Here is a 22,729-nt window from a genome sequence, read left to right as displayed (position 1 = left end):
TCGGCCCTCCAATAAGATAGACAATATACTCGGCCGAGTTACAGACTACAGACCTACCGAGCCACCAGCTATCGTCCCGAGTTCCGGCCAGTTCTCGATATCCCTTTTCCCCGCGCCGAGTACCCTTTACTTTTCAGTTCAATTATCTATCGATTCGTATCCAATATTAAATTTCTTTTTACTTCGATCACTCAAGTCACTTGCCTTGATAAAATCGCGCGATACTTTTTTGTGAACACCAACAAACTATGAAAATCGTGAATACGATCTGGTATTGACAAATACGTCGCGGCGTCGCGACACTGTCGACTAAATTTTACTCAGCCACCAGCTGGCGCCACGTTGCGATGCCTCGCGTCCTTTAATTCCTAAAAATATTCCCATTGAACAATGAAATAATATGTAAGCATTTTACATCTAAGCTCTTTTCTATAGATTTTTCATAGCGATATATCACATAGATGTTACTTTTCTAAAATTTTACTTTTCTCCAGTTTCACATTTTCCAATGGTATAACTTCGTTTGTGTTTGAAAAATGAGAAACACGTGTGGCTCAATATGCCTGGATCAATTTCATTTAGGCTTTCTTATACTCTGGCTCGCTTCGATACATTTAAAATAATTGAAATCTTTTTACACAAATATATATTTATAGATTTAATGGAAAATCAAAACTTTTAGTTAAATTATTTTATTTTCCCTACATAAGAATAAACGCGATATTTTAATCATTATAATGCAATTTATATTATTAGAGTTGATAATTTAATAATTCGGAGAATAAACATTTATATTCCTATATTCGTACTAAATCTTACACAACTTATTATAATATTTATTTATATTTTTTTGTAGACAAATAATCTTGTTACAGATTGAAATAATAAAAAATTAACAAAAATCAAAAAAAATTATTTAATAAGAAAAAAAGTTACGTTCTCGAGTTTATTGTGTATTTCATGATCTATAGTATTAAATTAATTGATCATTTTTTAATATTCTACGTCCTATCTATTGAAAAGTATGGAGGGTTTGTTTCAATTAAACCATAAATAGTGCTTATACAAGGTAACGTTTTTTATACATCCCATTAGTGTATTAAAGACCGTTGTCGCAAAACGTGCATAAACGTGCGTTTACAGAGTTTTTAATAATCTATTTACTAGGTTATGCTTGTTAATTAAATATTTAGATTAAACTTTTCATAAGGTGATTATTATAATATTTAATCTAACCTAAAATAATATATTTTTATAGGATTCAATTTGTTATAAATAACCTAAATAAATACAACACCTACTCCTAAACCATAGACGAATACAAGAAATTTTTAATTTTTAAAATGATTGAGAAGCCCTAAATTTATAATATTTGTAATTCGATATATCATATTACACTATGGACAATATATTTGGAAAAGAAGACTCTGGAAATGAAAGCGAGCATATAGATGTTGACGAAAAGGAAGAAAAAGTTAGCCCTTCGCAAGATTCTGTAATCAAAGATGTAGAAACGGTGGATGTTGATAATATACAAGTTAAGGTATGTTAATAGAATGTTGTATCACTAAGCTAATATATTTTCATTCATTCGTTTATTTATTCATAATATTAGGTAGAATTTGATGCAATGAGTTCACAGTCACAGTCGGATGGAGAAGAAATAGAAAATAACTTGTTATGTGACGAAGTCACAGAATTGGAAGATCAATTGGAAATTGTTAAACATGAAATTGAATGTAGAGAAGAAGAACAAGCTAGGGAAGATATATTCGAAAATGACATAGTATTGCCTCATGCAACTCCAACAAGTGTTAAAGAAAGAAGAGAAAGTAAAGAGAAAAGTAAAAAAGAATTAGAAGAAGAAGAAAGAGAAAGGATGCAGTATGTACTTAAATTTTTTGCAGTATATATATTTTATACATTATTTGCAGTATATATTATTTTATACATAGATAACATTTTTTTTTTTTTCTTCAAAGAGTACTAGTGTCAAATTTTACGGAGGATCAATTGGACAGATATGAAATGTATAGAAGAGCAGCTTTTCCAAAAGCTGCGATAAAAAGAGTAATTATTTCTCTCTTACATTTTTTATAATACTATGTCTTTTTAAATGTATTTCATAAATTATATGCCATATTCCAGATCATGCAAACTATAACAGGTTGTTCAGTGTCACAGAATGTGGTCATTGCTATGTCCGGTATTGCAAAAGTGTTTGTTGGAGAAATAGTAGAAGAAGGTGATACTTAAATCTTCTGTTAACATCTCTAATGGGTTAAATTATTTCCTTTAATTCAAATATGATTATTGAATTAGCTCTTGACGTTATGGAAGATCATCAGGAATCAGGTCCTTTACAACCAAAACATTTAAGAGAAGCAGTTAGAAGATTAAGACTTCAAGGACAAATTCCAAATGGTCGTGCTAATAAAACATTCTTCCGATTATAAGTATTCTTTAGCATAATTATTTAAAACTGTGATTTAAAACAAATGTCTTTAATAGGTTAAAAAGTTGGGTAAATATTTTTGCATAAAAAGGTATGATATATACCTTATTAAAGTTATTCAAGTGAGAACAAATACAGCTTCTCATACATGCATACACACATAGAGACATACAGTTTAGAACATAAAATGTATGTTTGCTATTGATTATATAATTATATCATTGTCTTATATTATTAGTATTGCTTCCGTCAAAATGGCTTTCTCACGTTTCTCTATTTTCTACCATTGTTTGGTATTATCAAACGAAATTTTACAATAGCGTGCGAGGATTAATATATTTATGTTTAAACTAGTTTCAAGTTATAAAGAGAATAAATCACAATAAAATATCCAAATATAACAACGTGAAATGGATAAATTAATAATTATGTAAAGATGATTTACAATTTTATGTTTTTTTTTTTTTTTTTTAATGAGATACGAATTATTAAAGAAATTGAAGATAAAATATTTCACATTTATATCGTCTCATTTGTTAAATTAGGAGAAATCAAATTCATCAATGAATATATTATTTTTATATTTTTATATCAATTTAATAACAAAATATTTTTATTATGCAAACATATTTCTATAAGTGAAATAATACTTGCATTATATTACGCCTCTTTTAAATATTAATTAGTATTTATAATATTGATATGTAATAGCATTCATTTCATATTGTTATTTTCTGGCTTTTAATACTTCTTAGTAGTAGTAATTGATGAACACAGTCAATTGTTTTATTTTAACTAACTAAATATACTATATGTATATACGACTATCACATATCCTGCATATATAGGTGAAACTGTCAGATAAAATGCGATTTATTTCATCATTCATATTACTTTTAATCAATTTGACCTATTAATGTATAATTTCATTTAACTGATGAAGCATTGTGAGCGATTAATTTAATATGTATTTTTTACCCACGTTGTTATTAGTATGCATTATTTTAGAGAAGTCTGATAATGGTATTAAATTTGGAGAGTTGTATACCTTTAAATCAAAGGAAAATACTCTAACGTTTAATTCAAATTCTTTGAATGCTAATACAATTCATAAATGGTAATAATATTTCTTTTATATTGTAAAAATTATATCAACCCACGTATGTTTTACAATTGTTTATTATCTACTGATTACGTTGTGATACTAGTTATGAGACTTAACATTAAGTTTATGAAATTAGTATGTACAATAATCAAGAGGTCAGTCTTTTCTCTGCTGAATTAAAAGTCTTACAAAAAGTTCAGGCAGACACTAAAAAGAAAATTAATCTGTATGTTCTTGGATTTAATAACAAAAAGTTCAGATATGTGGAAGTCAGTTACTTAAATCAGTACGCAATTCATATAATTTGAAATAAATATTCATTTAATATCTGTTGGATGCAGTTCGGTCAAATAGTACCGCAACGGAATGATAAAGGATGTTATCATAGTCCATTTTACTGTAAAACTCTAACAAACCGTCGGCGCAAGTTACTTAGTTATTTAAATAAAATGCTTTATGAAAATCCTACAATGAGTGTGGAGTTACATGAAAAGGAACAAACTAACTTATTGAAGGATATTGGACATCCTACTGAAAATAGTAAGTAAACAAGGAAGTTACTCATTTAGATTTATGTACTTAATATCTATTATTTTTAATCAATTAATTTATTATATATCTATTATATATGTATATATAAATCTATTATTAATCTATTTTAAAGTTAAAATTTTTTTATTAACAAAATAAATCACTTTTCAAATATTATAGATAGTGAATTGTGGGATGACTGGAGCAATTGGAGTATATGCAGTGTAACATGCGGAAGTGGTCGTCAAGTTCGTTGGCGTCACTGTTCAGCAGAACATTGCATAAAAGGATTAAAGAGGGCACAAATAAAAGCATGCCGTTTAAAAAATTGTGATTCTAAAGATATTCTTCACTGGCTTGGCATTAAATCCAAATAGTTTTATTAAAAATAGAGAATACATTGTTATATTTTAAGTTTATACAGAAGTACGAACATAAGATTTTGATTTTAATTCTATATTCAATTAAAATGAAACTTTTCCTTCGATGAAATTGTATTTAACTTTAACTAAATTTTACACATTATATTTAATAGATGTAATAATCGATGGTATTTCTTTCTGTATTATTTGCTGCTATTTATCGATAAATTTCTACTTTTTCATTCTTTGCTTTAGTATTTCCGCTCTATTAAAAAAGTGAAAGATATTACACATTTTAGTACAGTTTACATACATACATACGTACATATATCTGCGATATCTTACGAAATTATTATAGCACATTTGTACCATATGCATATTGTTCTAAATTAAACTTTCGGTAACGTTGGGAACGATATATATGTAAATGATGGTAAAAAACCATGAAACACTTACTTTGTTGTGATACAGACTTTTAATTTTTTTTTTTTTTTGTGATGCGCATGTAGCATTACCAAAATTGTATAATTTTACTTTATCCTTAATTAATCATTTCTATTATATAATAACATTGCTTAATCCTCTTGTATGTAATTTTATTATTGTTATAGCTTTAAAAAGATTATTATATTATTTCGTTCGTTGATAGACAATTTCAGTCAGTAAAAAGTATTACGTGAAATTAATAAATCAGTAATGCAAATTATGTTATATGATTTGGTAAAATCGTTTGTTAAAACATTTATCATTATATTTATTTTTATAGAGTGTTTATCAATTTTTCAGTCCGAAAGTCGTTTAAATAATATTATATTAACTCCTTATAAACAATCATCTCCCAGACAAAAGGAAAATTTGCATCGTACCATGGAAACATACGCTATTAAAAATAACGAAGTTGATACAGATAGACAAAGTGAAAAAAAAAGTATAACCAATAAGCAATTGATTTACTATTTTAATTATTATTTGATAAATACTTTATATAATTATTAAAAATACTATTAAAGGAGAATATATTGGGTCGCCCGGAAAATTCATTCCGATTTACATTTAGATTCGATATACATTTATTGAATTATATAGGTGCAATTTTATTCCACAACCTTTCTCCATCCTTCAAGCAACTTGAATATTGCATCCTTCCAGAACCTCTCAGGTTTTTCAGCGAAAAACTTTTCAATAAGATCTTTCGTGTCAACCAATTTCCTTCAAAATCGGAACAAACTTTCCGGACGATCCAATATTAGCCTATTAAGGGCCAGGGATTACGTTAACGCTGTATTTCATTTGTAGTTATCTTCGATCAATTTACTTTACTGACGTTTGCTTTTTACTATTATGGCTATGAAAAAGGATTCTGAGGACTTGCCTAATATTCTTGCTTTCTTTTTTATTATTTCTTCTGTGAACTAGATTCTACATTTTTATACAGTTTGTACAAATTGTAATACTTGTAGCATCGTGGTGAGCTATGCTTTTGTAAATCATACCAATCTTTCTTGTGTCTCTGATTTTGAATCGATTTCTGTAAAACATTTATTATTCTAGTACATATTTTGTATCTTGATAAAAGAATATGTAAATTACTTTATTTAATTTTTCACCAATATATTTGTAGTAATTTCAAACTTTTTAATTGTAAAAATGTTTTTTTTATTTTTTTTTTTCAAGAATGTCATACATACATGTCTTCAAACTTAATATATCGCAGTTATTTAAAATTTAGGTAAATATAATAACAGACTTGAAAATTATTCAATACATCATTTTATTAATAGTGATAATTGTATTAAATAGTATTTTAATGGAAGAATTATTCTTTATTATTATTATTATTATTATATGAGTCTTAAATTTATTGTGCATTTTTCAAAATGTGTGGCAAATGTGAATGATACATTTATGGCACTGTTTTAGCAGTAATCTTATATGAATATTTTTATTTGAAAATGAAATATTTTAATGATAGGTAGGATCAATCGTCAAGGACCAAAAATATGGGATCAATGGGGAAACTGGTCAAGCTGTAGTGTTACTTGTGGTATAGGAAAATTAACAAGATGGAGACATTGTATAGGTGGAAGTTGTTTATTAGGTGAAAAGAAAGCACAATTAAAAACTTGTACTCTTGCAGCATGTTAATGGTCAGACTATGAATTATGATAGTTTTTTAGTATTTTAGGGATAAAATTGGCAAAATATGTTAAATTTGAATAATGGTAATTATTCCAGGGTTGCATGTTTTCTATCTATTAAATGCTATTCAGCCAGTAAATTCAAGCTATAATTTTATTTGATTCATTAATGAATATTTGTCTGTAACATTTTATGTCAGAAAACATTTTATATCTGAAAACAATTATAACACAATACGTACCAAAATAATTTTTATTTCATATCTATAATAGAAACAGGCGAAATTCATTTAATAATACACACCTCTTAAATATTGAAGATCTTCTTTAGAATGTAGCATATATTAATGTATGAAAATAATTGATAAATCTATTATATGTCTCTATAAAATAAAGTATTTTATTCATTCACTCTTAAAATAGTCATTGGTTCTATAAATTGTTGGAGGCTCGTACACTGATAATTTATTAGGTACCACAGGTTCTTGAGTTTTTTTCTGAAATACATATCATGAAATATGTGTATTATGAATCAGGTAATCATGTTATCAACATTATGAAAGTAACAATGACTTACAAAGAAAGATAAACGATTCAACATTCCAAATAATCTATCAGAGATTCCTAATTCAGCTTCTGCATTATCAACGGCAGCTTCTAATGTTGTTAGATTTACATTAATCATTGCAATAACATGTTCTAAAGCATCTATTCGTCTGCTAAGATTTATGACCTCTTGTTGCATGTCTTGTAGTTTTGGGATATGTTGATCAATACATTGACTATTTTCAGACTGAACCTTTTAACACAAAGTATAATGTAAAGTATAATTATATATATATATATATATATATATATATGAATTATGTTTATTAAAAATCTATTAATTTAAATTGTTATCTCTAACCATTTCAATAATTGACTGAAACTCTTCTAAACGCATCATTACATCTTCGATTGCATCATGAAAATTATTCATCTGGAATGTAACATTACATTATATCGTACGTTTTATTTTACAATTATAAGATATAAGAAAATATTCTTTGATATATGTAACACTTCAGGTTCATTCATTGAGGTTATGTACAGGATGGTACATACTTGACTGGATAAATCTAGTTTTAAATAATTTGCGTAGTCCTTAGCTAATTCTTCGACTATCGGTATAGTATGCGAAGACATTTTTTAAATAACAATTTATTAAAATGATATTCAATTGTTTACATTGTTTGTTACTAAAACGCCACTTCTTGATACCACACGTCTGTGATATGATAAGATATATATAAAGATGTTTGTTTCCGTCAAGCTAGTTTCTTACTTTGCAAAATATATGAAAGCTGCAAAGAAATGTATGTTATATAAAATACATAGAATTAATCCAATATTACATCAAAGTTTAATACTATTTTACTTGGTTCTGTCTTTTATTATTATATTTAAATTACTTCTTTATCGGCATAAAATTTTACTACATTAAACTTATAAATACAATAATACTATTACTTATTGGGTAAGGAATAAATTATATAGCAAATGTTTAATGAGCGATAGCAAGGAGAGAAAGGAAGAGATATTTTCTAGAAGAGTAATGTATATGTCGATGAACTATAAATGTGCATTGAGTTTGCACAACATCTTTGCGTAACGAAAATTTTTAACATACTTGTTGCAAAAACATTAAGGCGATAAAACTAACTTTTCAGTGAAAGGAGCAAGTGCAACTTATTGCATCTAATCATATCAAAATTATATCGTCAATACCATTACTTTTGCACACATGATTAAATTTAGAAAATATGTTATATGAGTTTATATGATAATACCAAATTATAAAATTTCGTTATATGTCGTTTGACACCTATCTGCGGAGTATAATAATGCACGAATCAAGAAAACTTAGATTTAACTTTTCCAAGGTAGAGAAGACATTTGCGTTTAATTTTCTTTTTCTTTTTAAGAAGTTCATTTAAATAGTGCTCAATACGATAGTATACATGCATGGGTATCTATATGTGGACATATTTTTATAATATTCATAATGTAACAGAAGTTAATGAATAAAGAATTAATAAAGTTGCGCGTAATTTTAAGTTACTTTAGTTACTTTGACTGTAGTGACTTGAACGTAAATGTCGATTTAAAAGAAATATAACAATTTCACATTGATTTCAAATTCATTGCATCTCGTACGCAGTGTAATTTGTTTCAGTCAAAAGTATCGTTTTACATTGAAGCTACATGAAATAGTATGAACGAATTTTATAATGAAAAATATTTCGACAGAAGCAAAAGAAAATGCGCATTTCTTTGTAACTGAATGCATCGAGTGATGAAGATACCACAAGAAAAACTTTTCGAATAGAAGGAAAAGGTTTATATTTCGTCAAATTGAACGCACCTGCACTCAGGTGGGGGGACGACATTAGTTCTGCTACGACTTTCAGCTCGATCTACGTTGAAGCTCAGTTGGTTCGAACACCGTGGTTCACGACTGTTCCTTCTGTTCTTATTTTGTTTGAGCGATTTCGTGTTGTATTTCCAACTCTCCAGCCGATTTCGCGCACTGAAATATCTTAGAAGAGACTTGTTTCACTTTTATCAGTCTACTCCCGTAGTCTATTAGGTAAGTATATTTTTGTTTAGTATTATTTTCATATCAATTTTTTGACATTAGGTACCGGTGATATTTTTTTCGTTTTGTTGTGTAATGAAATCAGTCAATGAAATCAATCGGGTACTCTTTAACGTTGATAGGAGGTGACTTTAGGAAAGAACGAATAATAAATTGAAAATAAATAAATACATATTAAGGTTGGTCATATAACAATAATAATAAAAGTTGTTATTACAAGTAGCTATTACTATTTTGCATGTATTATATACATTCAATTATTTGACTCTTTTTATTCATGTGAAAGTGATTGGACTAAGGAACAGGTCAAGCAGCTATCGATATAGTTGTTTTTGTATTTAACCCTTTGCTGTCACTTTCAACTTTCCTACTGATTCGTATATAAAATTTTAGTTGCAGTTATTATTTAAATAAATTTAACAAATACATATTAGGGAGATGGAATAAAAGATCGGAATAACTAGATAATAAACGATACAGATAAATGGAAAGAAAGAGAAAGAAAATAATAATATGGAATATACAATATACAATGGTGATGAATTTTCATCAAAGGTCTTTTTGTTCGATCGTCGAAAAAAAGAATAATTTTCTCTTTATTTAGCTGATTGTATTTCTCGTCGACATAATTATTAATTTGAGTGGAAATGTTATTTTATCTGCGATTAAATATGTTTTAAGGATGTGTAAACAATTTTTTAAATTAAATCAACGTAATATATCTTCATATACTATTCTACGAAGATCTTTCATAAGGCTGTTAAATTAAATGTATCGGTATACGCGATCGATGGTATTCCCCACACTATCGGAAGCATTCATTCGAAATCGTGATTTGTTTACGATAATAAATCCTCGATTAGAAATATTTTAATTTGAAGCGATACATCTCGAAACGAATTTTACACGGTTGTCCAGTTTCATCATTTATCATCAAGACATTTCGAATTCATGCGAATTTGTTTTGCTAATGATATAATTGTTTCTTTTTTTCGTATTTTTCGAATAAATTCTTTGCAGTTATTTTTCTAAAATGTTTTTATGAGGCGTTTTTTAAATCAATAATGACACTAATCATCGAATACCGTGTAGTAGTTATTGGACATGTATGTGGAATAATAGGAAAAGTTATACACTTTACTTATTTTGAAACATAAATATTTATAAGATTTAAAATTATATAGTGTGTTTAAATAACGTTTAATAGAGGACACTGTCAAATTACATGATTTACTCTGTACGTCTTCTAAAAAAAAAAAGACTTTGTTGCAGCTATGTATATATTAAATTTTTCTGTTCACCGGCATGCTTCAAGTAGACGTCGGCTAAACTGTAAACAGGTTTTAAAATATCTTATAGAGGATTATTTTATGAATAAAGTTTCAAAAACATGTTACATGGCAATGAGCAATTTATTCTTAGTTATTTATTCTTAGTTACATAGTTGTCATTTTACGAATTAATCTTTGTTAAATCAATTTGTATTATATGGAGGGAAAGGTATCTTAAAAGTTTTTGCAGCAAATCATGGTACGCAAAGATTGTTCTAGTTTTGTAATTGAAATTTTATATTATTGCTGTCGAAAGGTTCTAGAAAAGTGAAACTCATTCAATGTTGCCACATTTAATACCATCGAATGACCGGACCATTCACTTTCTAATGAAACTACATAATTTTACCTCAATTTCTGTGATCTTCTATCTATGATAATTATACGCGTGTATCATAAAAATAACACAACTTTGTCAGTTTTCGTAGATTTTTTCATCGCTTACATCTTTTCACACTTTATTAAATACCACAGTGCCATAGAATATATCGTAACATTTTCGACAAAAATTGATTAAAATATCACAGTCGAATATGTTAATGTTAGTTAATGTTTTAATTGTATAACGAAAATACATACTACTTCGAATGCAAGAGATAATGTATAAAATGTATAGCGATTTACCATTCGATCCTTGGCGTTACTTTTAAATTCTCGCGTAATACATGCGATCGTTATATTACGTCATGGCAAAATATTACGATAATGCGAGAAATTACATGTTTATAGAAACGGTTAAATGTACAAATATAGTAAGTTACGGTGATTATATCTCAAGAATACTTTCACTGTCAAGTACACGACACATTCTATTATTAACGTAATTGCGAGATAAAACGACGACTTTTCCAATTAATGCCAGTTAACTATATGGTAGGTTCAAATTCGTTTGCTTAAAAATTATAAACTGTACTTCCGACACACAGATGCCCCAATGCCTGTCTATCGGGGCATGACCTGATAAAAATTAGTTGTATAGCAGTAACGATACGTGGAATGTATCGGATTACGCCAATACCTAGTCACGAAAAGGACTGGTTTGACTTTGTTTTCTCCTTGGACTTTGTTCAAATGACAGATAGTGACTGACTTTTGTCGAGATTCAGGCACAAGTGAATACGCGATTACGAAATGTTCGCGGAAAAGGAGAATCGAGGAAGTTCGGGAAAGAAACTGAGCGAATGAAAAGCGGAAAAGCGGAGAAGACGATAAAAAAGAATAACAGCCGTAAAACTCGTCAAAAAATATTTCATCTATCTTAGAATATATGAATACGTAGTGGTATATGCGCTGGTATTTTATTATAACAATATGTGCTTAATTCATAGAATGGACAGATTCCAGCAAAATGTATCGTTAAGCTTTTTTACAAATGTACCGTTAATTTAGAAAAATATTACATTTGTAAATTTAATTCCCTACGTACACAATCAATGCACGTGCGTGTGTGTCTACGTATCTATGCGTTTCTGCTGTTTCGAGTTTGATATAAAATATAAATTTAAATCGTATTCGTAGAATCGTTGCTTCCAGCGGATCTTCCATATTTTTCCTTCTTTTTCTTTTTTATTATTAAACCAAGTAGAATATGCGAATGAATAATAAATAAACTAATCTTCTTCGCAGACGCTATGTACTGAACGTACTGAACTTTCACGATAGTTTGTTTCAGATTTAAAAGAAAAAAAAATGAGCGAATTAAGCGAGATACAATCTTTTTACAAAGGAAAAGTCATTTTTGTAACCGGAGGGACCGGTTTGATGGGAAAAGTTCTAATTGAGAAGCTGCTTTATAGTTGTAGCGATTTAAATAAGATTTATGTTTTGATACGGCCAAAAAGAGGTCGTACTCCCGAGATGCGTGTCGACGAAATGTTTAAATTACTCGTAAGTATGAACCCTTCTTTCTACTTTAAAACTCTCCTTTTTTTTTTTTCTTAACTCTTGCTAATTATTTTCGATTAATCGGAGCTGTATCTAGTACAGTGTACTTGTGTTATCATATAGAAGGTGATTACGAATCATGAGTATCGTCTACAGTCGTATCGTATGTGCCCGATTTGTTATTTATCGATTGTATGTGTACCAATTACGAAGCAACATATTGAAACTGAATGGAGAACAACTAATTTTCGAGTAAAATATCGAACCGACGAGTGTTTACTATGCGTGATTTAATGAAATTTGAAATAATTTTGAACAGATGTTTGAAAGAATACAAAAGCAAAAGCCTGAAACGATGAAGAAAGTTATACCTTTAAGCGGGGATGTGGGTACGAAGAATTTAGGATTAACTAACGAGCAACTCGAAATATTGATAAACGAAACTGACGTAGTATTCCATTTTGCCGCAACCCTTAAATTAGAATCTAAGTTGAAGGACGCTATTGACATGAATACGGTAAATTTATCAATTAAATCGCGTAACAAACATTTTGTAGTTTCAAACGTATAAATTCAATTATACGTTCCCATTTTGATGCTTGTGTTATTCTCTTTAAACTTTCTTTCTCTTATCTTGTTAATACTATCGTTTAAGGTTGGAACAAAAAGGGTTATAGAATTAGGTAGAAAGATGAAAAAGCTGAAGGCATTTGTGCATCTGAGCACAGCCTTCTGTTACGCCGACAAAGAGGAACTCGACGAAAAAGTGTACGAATCATCCGCTGATCCTCACGACGTTATGAGGCTGGTTCAATGGCTAGATGAAAGTGCCATCGATCTTATTACACCCAAGTAATTAATGTCCTTATGGAATTTTATCGTAGAGAAATAATATTACATTCGTATTTCTTAACAGCTTATAAAATTACAATCTCAATCGTTTTTCTAAAATATTATATTATACATTACGGGAAGAATGACAAATTGTTTAAAATTAGCATATCAAGTTAGTTTATTTGGCTGTTTAAGTGCTAATAATTCGTATCGATTTCGTCGAATACAGGGTGTTGGGTCTTCATCCGAATACTTATACGTATTCAAAGAGATTGGCCGAAAGACTGGTAGCAGACGAATACCCGGATTTACCTTGTATCATCGCCAGACCATCGATAGGTAAAAATAATTTTGCCGACAAATAATACTTTTTCGAAAACAACTTGCAGAAAAAATGAAAAGCTATAGAGACGTACATCATGTACTAGGGTAAAGGATACTATTCTTTTCGTCGTTTTTGTAAAAAGTCGAAAGAAAGAAAAATGTTTGATACGATTATAATATATATTTTTATTTTCAGCCGATCGTTTACTTGAACATTTCATTGTTAACGCGTGAAAATGTTTTAATCCGTGATATACATATTTATATAGACTATCGTTAAACGAATTGATAGAATATGGATTTCGTGCGAAAGCAAATATTACATTGTCGTATGTACAGTAACTCCAGCCTTGGCAGAACCGTTACCTGGTTGGGTGGATAACTTAAACGGACCTGTGGGCCTTATGGTGGGTGCAGGCAAAGGTGTGATAAGGTCGATGCTCTGTAATGGAAGCTATCACGCCGAAGTAATACCCGTCGACCTTGCTACCAATGCTTTAATCGCAACCGCATATAGAACAGCTACGACGACCAGGTCAGTTTCCGTTATCTGTTTGTAGATCAAGTAGTAATTAGAACCATCTAGTCTATGCCCTTTGGTTTACATATTTCTCACTTTTTCTTTGTTAGAGATACAAGTATACCGGTATACAATATGACGCAAAGTGGCATATTACCCATTACGTGGGGAGAAGTGTTGGGAAAAGGCAAAAAGATCGCGTATGAATATCCTTTCGAAGGACAAATTTGGTATCCAACCGGTGACATACATAGCAGCAAATTCGTACATAATCTGATCGTCTTCTTGTTTCACATTATACCGGCTTATTTCATCGATTTTCTTATGTTGATATTTCGGCAAAAGAGATTGTAAGCCAAGTTTTTCGAATTCATTTCATCTTTTCTATCTTGTCGATTTTGAGTTGTATATAGAATATTCCTTTTTAGTATGGTTCGTATCCAAAGACGTATCTCCGTCGGACTTGAAGTTTTACAGTACTTCACTATGAGGGAATGGAACTTCCATAACTCAAACTTGCTAGTAATGTGGCAAGAAATGAGTGCCAAAGACAAGGAGATTTTCCCAATAGATTTCTCGTCTATCGATCATACCGAGTACATAAAAACTTGCGTTCTGGGTGCACGACAGTATTGCATGAAAGAGAATTTGTCCACATTGCCGAACGCTAGAAGACACCAAGCGATGTATGTATTCACGTTGTCAGTTTTAAAATGCTATTACGTTCCATCTTTTTGGAGAATATCCTAACATAAGCATACGTAAATGTCTTTTAAACAATTCTGATTTTTTATTATCGTACTTTCGTAGAACGAATATTTCGCTCTATAGCGATATAATTCGCGCATTGTATTTTCAGATTATACGTCATTCACATAATTGCTGTCTATCTATTTTACATCGGAATATTATATCTTATTTACAAGAACTTCGAAATAGCAAGATCTGGTTTGGATTCTGTCACGGAGCACGTGAAATCTTTGTCAATTTTGGGCGGAGTTATCCGAAAGGTCCACCAGTAATAGCATAATGTATAATTACGTATTTGTATACAAAGGATTTAGCGTATTCTTTTGTTTTATATCTTTGCTCGAAACCAGCGTGTATTCCATAACAAAACGCAACAAGCTCCGTTAAGAACTTTTTCTTAAGTTACTTTACTATGTAATAACGAAACACACGCGACTTTTCATCGGATCAGACCATATGAAGCTACGTATGTGTATGCGCGTTCTTCTTTTACGTCCGACAGAAATAGTAGTAAGTTAATAAACGAAATTTGCTATTTACTAGTACCAAATCTCATAATAGATCGGCACTGAGTAATTTCAAATCCGATTTGAAATTCTGTTATTGAACTATCCAGAAATCCAGGTTCTTTAGTTTCGGGCATTTCTAGAACAAGATTCCCTCGTTTTATTTCTTTCTCGTCAAAAATAATATAATTTTCTTCGCTCGCCGTTTTCTCATCATCGTCATCGTTTTATGCAAATAGTAAGTATTTCTCGACGAAAACGCTACGTTATTCTCTGACTAAATGACTTTTAACATTTCACATCTAAGCAAAGCTGACGTGTTAATTGATTTAGCAACAGATATTCTGTAAACATGCGTTAACTATCGCGGGTAAGCATCGCGTTTCATATACTTTTGGGAAAAATACGCGACATATATTTAAAGAGAAAATGTTTATATTATACGCTATATCCTATCTATATTACATGCTATATCCTATCCTATATTATATATCATTTTTATATGCACGAATGACGGTCATTTCATACGCCTGTCGATATACAACGCTCTCAGAAGTAACATAATTCTGCGTCCGCCACGATCGCATCGTTTCATACGGTTTCATAGCGTCTGGTATGTACGTGGTAAAACACGATATATAATATTAGTCGAGTACGTACGAAAATACAATGTATGTATAATTTTTGACGGTATCTATAGATATCTGTATCAAGTAAGGGCGAAGGAGAGACACGAGATGTCGATAAACGCGTAGAGAAAGAAAGATTGGTCGACGAAGAGTCGATGCTCCGATTGATACGTATGCCAGGTATTTCGGCAATTTGCTATGTTCACGAGGATATGCTGGTGAAACTAGGGGAAAGAACGCGGCAAGCGAATAGCGAGTAATGGGAATGGAAGGGTGCAGGGTGAGCGAAGCGGCGCGTCGCCCACGCCGCGATGAATACCTGCGTCGATGACGCGTAACACGGTCAATCTGTGTGTGCGTGTGTATGTGCGTGTGTGCGTGTGTGTGTGTTTGTAGCAGACAGAGTAGTAGCAAGTGGCGCGTGCGCTGGTTCTCCAGGATAGCAGAACGGGTAGGTCCGGTAGGACGGACAGGACTCGGAGGTTGTACGAGGCGCGAACATCAGCTAGTCCGAATTCGTCTGTCGTTCGATTCGGGTACGTGCTTGCTCGCTCGCACTTGCTTCCTTAATCACGACACCGCACCGGTTTGAAAATATTCGTTTACCGGAAACGTCTTACGATGTTATCGCCATTCGCTTAAACACGAGGTCTTTGTGGTTTCCATCGTCGAATTAGCGCGGAAGTCGAACATTCGATTCGTACAGTTGGTCGTGGCCCTTCCCTTTGCTTTCGTCTAACCGGGGATGATCGAAGAACGTACGAGCGAAGGAACGGAACATGCGGTGTAACCCGTTTGCTCGGCTCTCCTGATACGTACGGCCTCTAACGAACGCTAAATTTACGTCGTGAGTGAAATTTGCGGAACGTTTGGCATAGAATGGCGCTCGAAGTTATCGTCAAGTATTTTCAAGGACTGAAATTCAAAGGAGACAAGCTTGTCAAGGTTGACTTCCGGGGTAAGTTTCAAGCGATATTCCTCGACGATCGACAATGAAAATACCGATAAAATCCATAGCTTGCGTCAACCGTAACGACCACTTACCCATTCGGTTTGCGATAGAAAAGTGTCGTTAAGCTTTTCTCAACATTTACGAAGGCAATTGAACTTTGAAGGCGTGCTTGCGCGACGAACGAGTACGGCGATCGACGCCGAGTAAATATAATTGACAATCGATCAGAATTTCGTTACGTCGTTTCAGTCATTTTTTCCCCTTCGTTTTCTCGTGACACGCGGAGGGTGGCTCGCGTTCGGTTTAATTTGCAATTCTGCGAAATCTGAATAATATAATTTTCGCGTACATTCAACGAAAACTGTTCGACCGTTCGTAGAAAATATATATAACCGAACGAAGCGATATGTATATTAATACCGTTACAAATATTTACGCTACCATTATAAATATAGTCGCTTTTAGACTCTCCTTCTCTGTTACACACAAATCGAGCGTTAATTAACGAATGACTCGAAAGAATTATCAAACTTATGCCACGTGATTTTTGACAAAATTTGTTATATCTGTTTGCTATTTAAGGATAAATAGGAACAAGTAAATAATAAACGTAACAGATATTTGTCAAGATAATAATATCGTGTTGCGAGACGTTGCAAGATCGACTCTGATGAACGATACGAGTGCAGAGTTCTATGACTGCGTGTAGGATAATGACTTTCATTGTAATCTCTTTCATCAGTTTCTTTGGATACTACGCTACTCGAACCTGTTATTCGCTCGGCAAAGGTCTTCATCCCTTTGATTGATTAGAAAATAGCGCTTCTCGTTCTTCGATTGTATAATGTAACTAATCCCGCCGTTTTCATACGGTCACTGTTTTCATAAGGTTAATCGGTGATATTGATTAAAATTAGTTCATCTATAAATAAATATTTCTATCTAGAGCAGCTACCGCACGCAGATTTATCGCGTTTAATCGACACGTGATTTTTACGATATCTATCTTGTGTATCTAATCTTCTACAAAAAATCTTGTATAAAATTTCAATCGTAACGAAACAAGCAGTTCTCGCATAAAATACAAAAATTGTTACGTAAAACACGACGCTTCATGCTTCTTACACGTAATTCTTCTTATAGAAGTATTTAGAAGAAACGCATTATCTTCTTGTCTCATGTTCATCGATTGATCGTTCTCTTCGTGTAGCTAACTCTAAACAAATGTGTATGTATGTATCTTATTATATACAACTGTGTAACAAACCGCAAAACGTTGAATAGTACCGTTAAAGTGGTGACAGATATTGGCTGGATTAATCAGAAGCAGATACTATTTGTGTTTCCAATTCAAACAATTATCTTCGTGCAACGAGAAAAAAAAGCTCTTAGGATAAAGCGATAGAAGCAACTTTGAAAAAACGAATTACACGTATCTACTCTCGTTTCTCTATATACTTATCGTACAAAGTTAGTTTCAACAGTGATGGAAAATTGACGTAACCTTTTTATGTTGGCAAATTTGATTATACTTTGGATCGCGTAGCGCATGGATATATCCGCGTTTATTAAAAAAATAACAGGATTAAATAATAACGTTAACTATCCTTATTTCCGATCCTTCAAGCGTCGCCCTAATTACGAAGAGGATATCCTCAAGAGACGAGGAATATTATTAAAAGTCGAATCTTTTTAAATTTATACAAAATTCGGCATTTCTTTCTTGCCTAATAGCCTAATCTTGTAAATCTTTGAAATGTCGACGCATCGCTCAAGTTGTAAATATTAAAATTAACGTTTGGAAAATGTCAATGTTTAAAAATACGCGTCACTCGTTTGTTTAACGCTGGATATGTAGCTAAATGTTAATAAACTGTCAAGCGAAGGCCAGCTCAGCCGAGTGTAGATTTGCAATATTTATGGAAGCGCGACGACTTAGGGGATACAAATGCAAAGGTTAGCGTTAGGTTAAACGTTAAACCAACCAGCAGTCGGTTTAGTTGATCATCTCGCAGGCTCGTGTACGGAAGTAAAGGAAAATTCAAAGGCAAGACAGGACGACGACGAATTGTTAACCGGAGGTTAACTTTTGGCTTTTGGATATTAAACTTTTATTTAATCAATTTGCCCCAGTTCACCGACGATCTACAGCTCGCGTGATACAAAGTTGCGCGTCAAGATTTTATCCTCGACCTCTTTAAACGTCTCAATGTTATTCAGAGTTACTTAATTAATATACGTACGCGTATACACGTACGATCGTGATACGATTTTGATACTTATCGCAGGAAGAATTTTTCCTCCTTTTCCTTTCTCCTGTAATCCGCCGTCGACGTCTTAATTTCTCGCGCGGTTACCTCTTAACCCACTTATTTAACGCGTTATATCTTTCAAAGCAGCCATCTACATTAGATATTTAACGTTTACGCGGAAGAGCAACCATTATAAAAGATACAGTTACGGCGGAAAACTTTTTGCTTTCCAGTGTGCTTCGGACCAAACAGTTTGTCTGCTGGAAGACTATCAGATACTAGACGTAATATAACTCGAAATTTATACGTAGTTTTAAAATCGTACAATCAGACTGTTTTATAAGGCAGCAATATAGATACGCACGTTTATCATTCACAATTATCGTATAAATTCTACTTGCTATTCCAATTTTATCATATTCCTTTCTCGTCTTCACAACCAACGCTACTAATGTTACTTATTGCTAGATACGATTCCAGATGAGTGGTTTCCCTTCTTTCGTGCTCGGGAAAGTATGTACATAGTTGACTTATATTTTTTTTGCTTGCAACGTGTTCTATAGGAGAGAGGAGAAAAGTATAAATTTTCAAGACTTAACACGATTCTCTACTTTAACGTACATAATAGAAATAACTGACGAGATTGCCTGCACATCTTAAATACCGTTGTTAGTCGCGAGAGAGACTACGCGTAAGCAGTGTAGCTGTTGCATCTCGTTTAGATAAAACTACGATTTAAACTTGGTAAAAGGCAAGCAAATCGAATAACGAGAAACAAAATGTTGGAAATATTCAATCGGTGCATGATAGAACACGGAATAACTTAACAGTACTTTTGTTGTAACATTTTACATTTCGATATCAAAGAACTTGGAAAAAGTGTGCAATTCGTCGCACTCGTAAATATAACTAACGATAAACGAGCATCGAGTTATCGTCGTTTTATTCTTCAGTCGACTGTATAATGCTACAAAAGTTGGAAAAATTTTAATAACGGATGAAAGCTTTCCCGTCAAGCTACACTAACCTACTATTGCACGTAAAAAAGAATCATCGTTAAATGCGACCATGCAATTCGTTCATTCATTTACGAAACTTTTCGTGGATATCGAAATTACGTTTAATGCCATGATCTGCTATGAATGAAAGATCTTTTACAGGTGTCCCTCATTACTCAAAATGCCTCGAAGAAAGCGACGACCATATTGTGGTGTACGAGGTAACGTAGAAGACAAATGTTTAATTTTTAGCTATTCTATTAATCTATTATTAATTGCTATTGATCCAATATATAATAAGAAAATAATATTAAAGAGTAATAATTACTATTATTAAATAAAATTAAAATTACTATTAATCTATCATTTTGATAAATTTTTGGTTTAATACACAGAGAATGTTAGAGTTTGAATGGCTGTAGTTTAGTTAATCGTTTTATTTTTCTCGAGCTTGTTCAAAGCGCCGTTTCGGTGTACGCGTTGATTCTTGTTAGGAACAGTTTTACATAATTTAAAGAAAATTTTGAAGGAATACGAATCACGCAGCTATCGAACTTTCGTACGTAGTTTACGATTGCGCGCACCTAACTAACTTGCTTGACGCGCAGTAAACGAGCGTGCAGCCGGTATACATATTTTGTATATCAAGTACTCATCGCGACCCACTTTTTTACTTCGTTAAAACAAAGTTTAGCAAAACGCTTTTGCAATTTAAGACTTTCAATTCGTACCAGAAACACTACTGTAGCTTGATATTTTGCTATATCGACGAGTGGATTTTTGTTTTTTCGATTAAAGACATATCTTGTCGTTTTTATTCGAGCGACGCGATTTATACAAGCAGGGAGGGAAGGAAAAAAATATTTCATTCGCGTTAGTTCATACGTTACACGGTTCGTGTATCGATTAGTCAACGCTGTGCTGTTGCTTGCATCTTTGTTTTAATTATTTTTATTTCTATACAAAAAATGTAATTGCTTGCATGAAAAATATAAATAATGTTGACATTTAAATATCAAAAGAACATATTATAATGGTTAATCAAGGCTGGTAACTACTCTTTTTGTCTTTGTTTTATTTGTTTCCTTCGAGCGTAAAGAAATTACAAAATCGCTAAACCAAAGCACGATTTACAAAGCATGGTTAACGAAAAGCTCAGCGTGATTTAACATTTTCCAGAGCTTCACTTGGAACTTGGGAAGACCGGTGGACGAAGTAGAAGTGCTGCAATTGTCAGTGGTATCGCGGGGCGTTTTGAAAAACGAGAAAGTGCTCGCGAAATATGGTTTGGTTTTACAGACGGTGATACGAGAAGGCCGAATCATTGTCACAGATTCCTTAGTAGACCTCAATAACAAGCCGCTTCCGGTACGTTGAAACACATACATACCTATGCTTGCGATAACAGTTTCCGCGTTCAATTCCATATCAAGCGGCACGGTGGAATTGCCGCGCTCCGAGGAATAATCGCGTACGATAGACGATCCACATCGGGGCAAAGATAAATGACGCACGAGTCGTTTTAAATGAAATTTCAGCTAAACTTTTGAACGGAGATCGATGGTCATTTCCAAGATATGACAAAACACGTTTAATATGCGTAGGCTGTCGTCTGCTTTGAAATTCGATACAACCCTCCTGACGGAAGTTGCAGCTCGTACGCGGTCTCGGAAATAACGGAGGATGAACAACAGATGCTGATCGACATCGAGCAAAACATTGCGAACCTTGAAAGAAGCCTCGAGCAAGCTAATAGCGGCAGCGATGCCGCCAAAAAGAAAGCTTCTTGGCATAGTCCTCAAACAAGTTCGAAACGGGGCTTTCTACAAAGGGGTAGTTCGCTGCTAACGGCTGACAAGTCACCGGATCGCAAGAGGTGAGAAATTGCCAGTAGATATCTCGAGATCCCTTTGCCGCGTCGAACTTCTCTTTCTCTTCCATTTTCGTAATATCCGCCTTGTTTTCTTCTCCGTTCGTCTCTTTCATTATCTTTTGCTTTTCTCAAAAGAAATCTGAAACTGCCTTAGCGAAAGATATTTCTCGTTTCTTTTCTCGAAGCTTCCAACAGCCACGGAACGTTTTTCGTTAGTGCAGACTTTGTTTTATAAACGGCGAATATACCTACATGTGTACGTAAAGAATTTTTTAAACAATGGTTGGTTATATATAACGTATTTCTGCAGGTCGTGTATTATCATAAATACACGGAGAAAACAAGCTCAGGATGAAACAACGTAGGAGAATGTGCATTTCTCGTTTAACGTTTCATCATTGTCTTAGTTTTAAATAGGGAATAATATCTCCTTTTTAGACGACACGTGCGAGAATACGCGTATTAGTGAGACACACTTTACGTTGATCATATCGTCTTCGAAATTAGTGCGTCATTTTACACTCTGATGGCAATTTATGGGAACTTGAAAACACTTGTTGCAAAGTATCGCGTCCCGGTATCTGTTGGCAATTTTTTGGAATTAACTGGGCGAGGCCGCTAGACCGTTTAGTTCGTTGCTGATCATT

At 32.4% G+C, this 22,729-nt stretch overlaps 5 protein-coding genes across 11 annotated transcripts; 4 read left to right on the top strand and 1 right to left on the bottom strand.

Annotated features, from left to right (window-relative positions):
* Window positions 1-265: 265 nt before the first annotated feature.
* On the top strand, window positions 266-4,054 carry LOC122568041 (transcription initiation factor TFIID subunit 11-like). Of its 4 annotated transcripts, XR_006316953.1 has the most exons (7): window positions 1,067-1,167; window positions 1,259-1,543; window positions 1,616-1,884; window positions 1,983-2,070; window positions 2,149-2,245; window positions 2,323-3,572; window positions 3,902-4,054. XR_006316953.1 is itself a non-coding variant. In XM_043727348.1 (6 exons), the coding sequence occupies exons 2-6, from the start codon at window positions 1,400-1,402 to the stop codon at window positions 2,454-2,456; spliced, it is 732 nt and encodes a 243-aa protein (XP_043583283.1). In that variant the 5' UTR covers window positions 266-402; window positions 1,259-1,399; the 3' UTR covers window positions 2,457-2,684. The 4 variants fall into 4 exon arrangements, 3 of the variants coding, with proteins under 3 accessions (XP_043583283.1, XP_043583281.1, XP_043583282.1); XM_043727348.1 differs by lacking the exons at window positions 1,067-1,167; window positions 3,902-4,054 and adding an exon at window positions 266-402 and having other exon boundaries at window positions 2,323-2,684; XM_043727346.1 differs by lacking the exon at window positions 3,902-4,054 and having other exon boundaries at window positions 908-1,069; window positions 2,323-2,684.
* Window positions 3,570-4,871, top strand: LOC122568043 (A disintegrin and metalloproteinase with thrombospondin motifs adt-2). Its single transcript, XM_043727350.1, has 2 exons — window positions 3,570-4,100; window positions 4,272-4,871. The coding sequence occupies exons 1-2, from the start codon at window positions 3,896-3,898 to the stop codon at window positions 4,466-4,468; spliced, it is 402 nt and encodes a 133-aa protein (XP_043583285.1). The 5' UTR covers window positions 3,570-3,895; the 3' UTR covers window positions 4,469-4,871.
* Window positions 4,872-5,021: 150 nt separating this feature from the next.
* On the top strand, window positions 5,022-6,804 carry LOC122568044 (A disintegrin and metalloproteinase with thrombospondin motifs adt-1-like). The gene is made up of 2 exons (XM_043727351.1): window positions 5,022-5,381; window positions 6,426-6,804. Exons 1-2 carry the CDS (start codon window positions 5,150-5,152, stop codon window positions 6,596-6,598), a joined length of 405 nt encoding a protein of 134 aa, XP_043583286.1. The 5' UTR covers window positions 5,022-5,149; the 3' UTR covers window positions 6,599-6,804.
* Window positions 6,805-6,969: 165 nt separating this feature from the next.
* LOC122568042 (biogenesis of lysosome-related organelles complex 1 subunit 4) lies at window positions 6,970-7,934 on the bottom strand. Its single transcript, XM_043727349.1, has 4 exons — window positions 7,696-7,934; window positions 7,499-7,570; window positions 7,169-7,390; window positions 6,970-7,088 (listed from the first exon to the last, which is right to left on the bottom strand). Exons 1-4 carry the CDS (start codon window positions 7,774-7,776, stop codon window positions 6,996-6,998), a joined length of 468 nt encoding a protein of 155 aa, XP_043583284.1. The 5' UTR covers window positions 7,777-7,934; the 3' UTR covers window positions 6,970-6,995.
* Window positions 7,935-9,052: 1,118 nt separating this feature from the next.
* Window positions 9,053-21,955, top strand: LOC122568031 (putative fatty acyl-CoA reductase CG5065). 4 transcript variants are annotated; one of them, XM_043727318.1, is made up of 12 exons: window positions 9,053-9,220; window positions 12,233-12,447; window positions 12,764-12,961; window positions 13,100-13,296; window positions 13,508-13,617; window positions 13,942-14,137; window positions 14,233-14,472; window positions 14,551-14,808; window positions 14,982-15,140; window positions 20,372-20,430; window positions 21,389-21,577; window positions 21,814-21,955. In XM_043727318.1, exons 2-11 carry the CDS (start codon window positions 12,250-12,252, stop codon window positions 21,562-21,564), a joined length of 1,791 nt encoding a protein of 596 aa, XP_043583253.1. In that variant the 5' UTR covers window positions 9,053-9,220; window positions 12,233-12,249; the 3' UTR covers window positions 21,565-21,577; window positions 21,814-21,955. The 4 variants fall into 4 exon arrangements, with proteins under 4 accessions (XP_043583253.1, XP_043583252.1, XP_043583255.1 ...); XM_043727317.1 differs by having other exon boundaries at window positions 12,223-12,447; XM_043727320.1 differs by lacking the exon at window positions 14,982-15,140 and having other exon boundaries at window positions 12,223-12,447.
* The last annotated feature ends 774 nt before the right edge of the window (window positions 21,956-22,729 follow it).

Source organism: Bombus pyrosoma, linkage group LG6, assembly GCF_014825855.1.
Source record: "Bombus pyrosoma isolate SC7728 linkage group LG6, ASM1482585v1, whole genome shotgun sequence".
Classification (NCBI taxonomy): Eukaryota; Metazoa; Arthropoda; class Insecta; order Hymenoptera; family Apidae; genus Bombus; species Bombus pyrosoma.
Note: the sequence above shows the minus strand (reverse complement) of the source record. Positions and strands in the feature narration are given on the sequence as shown.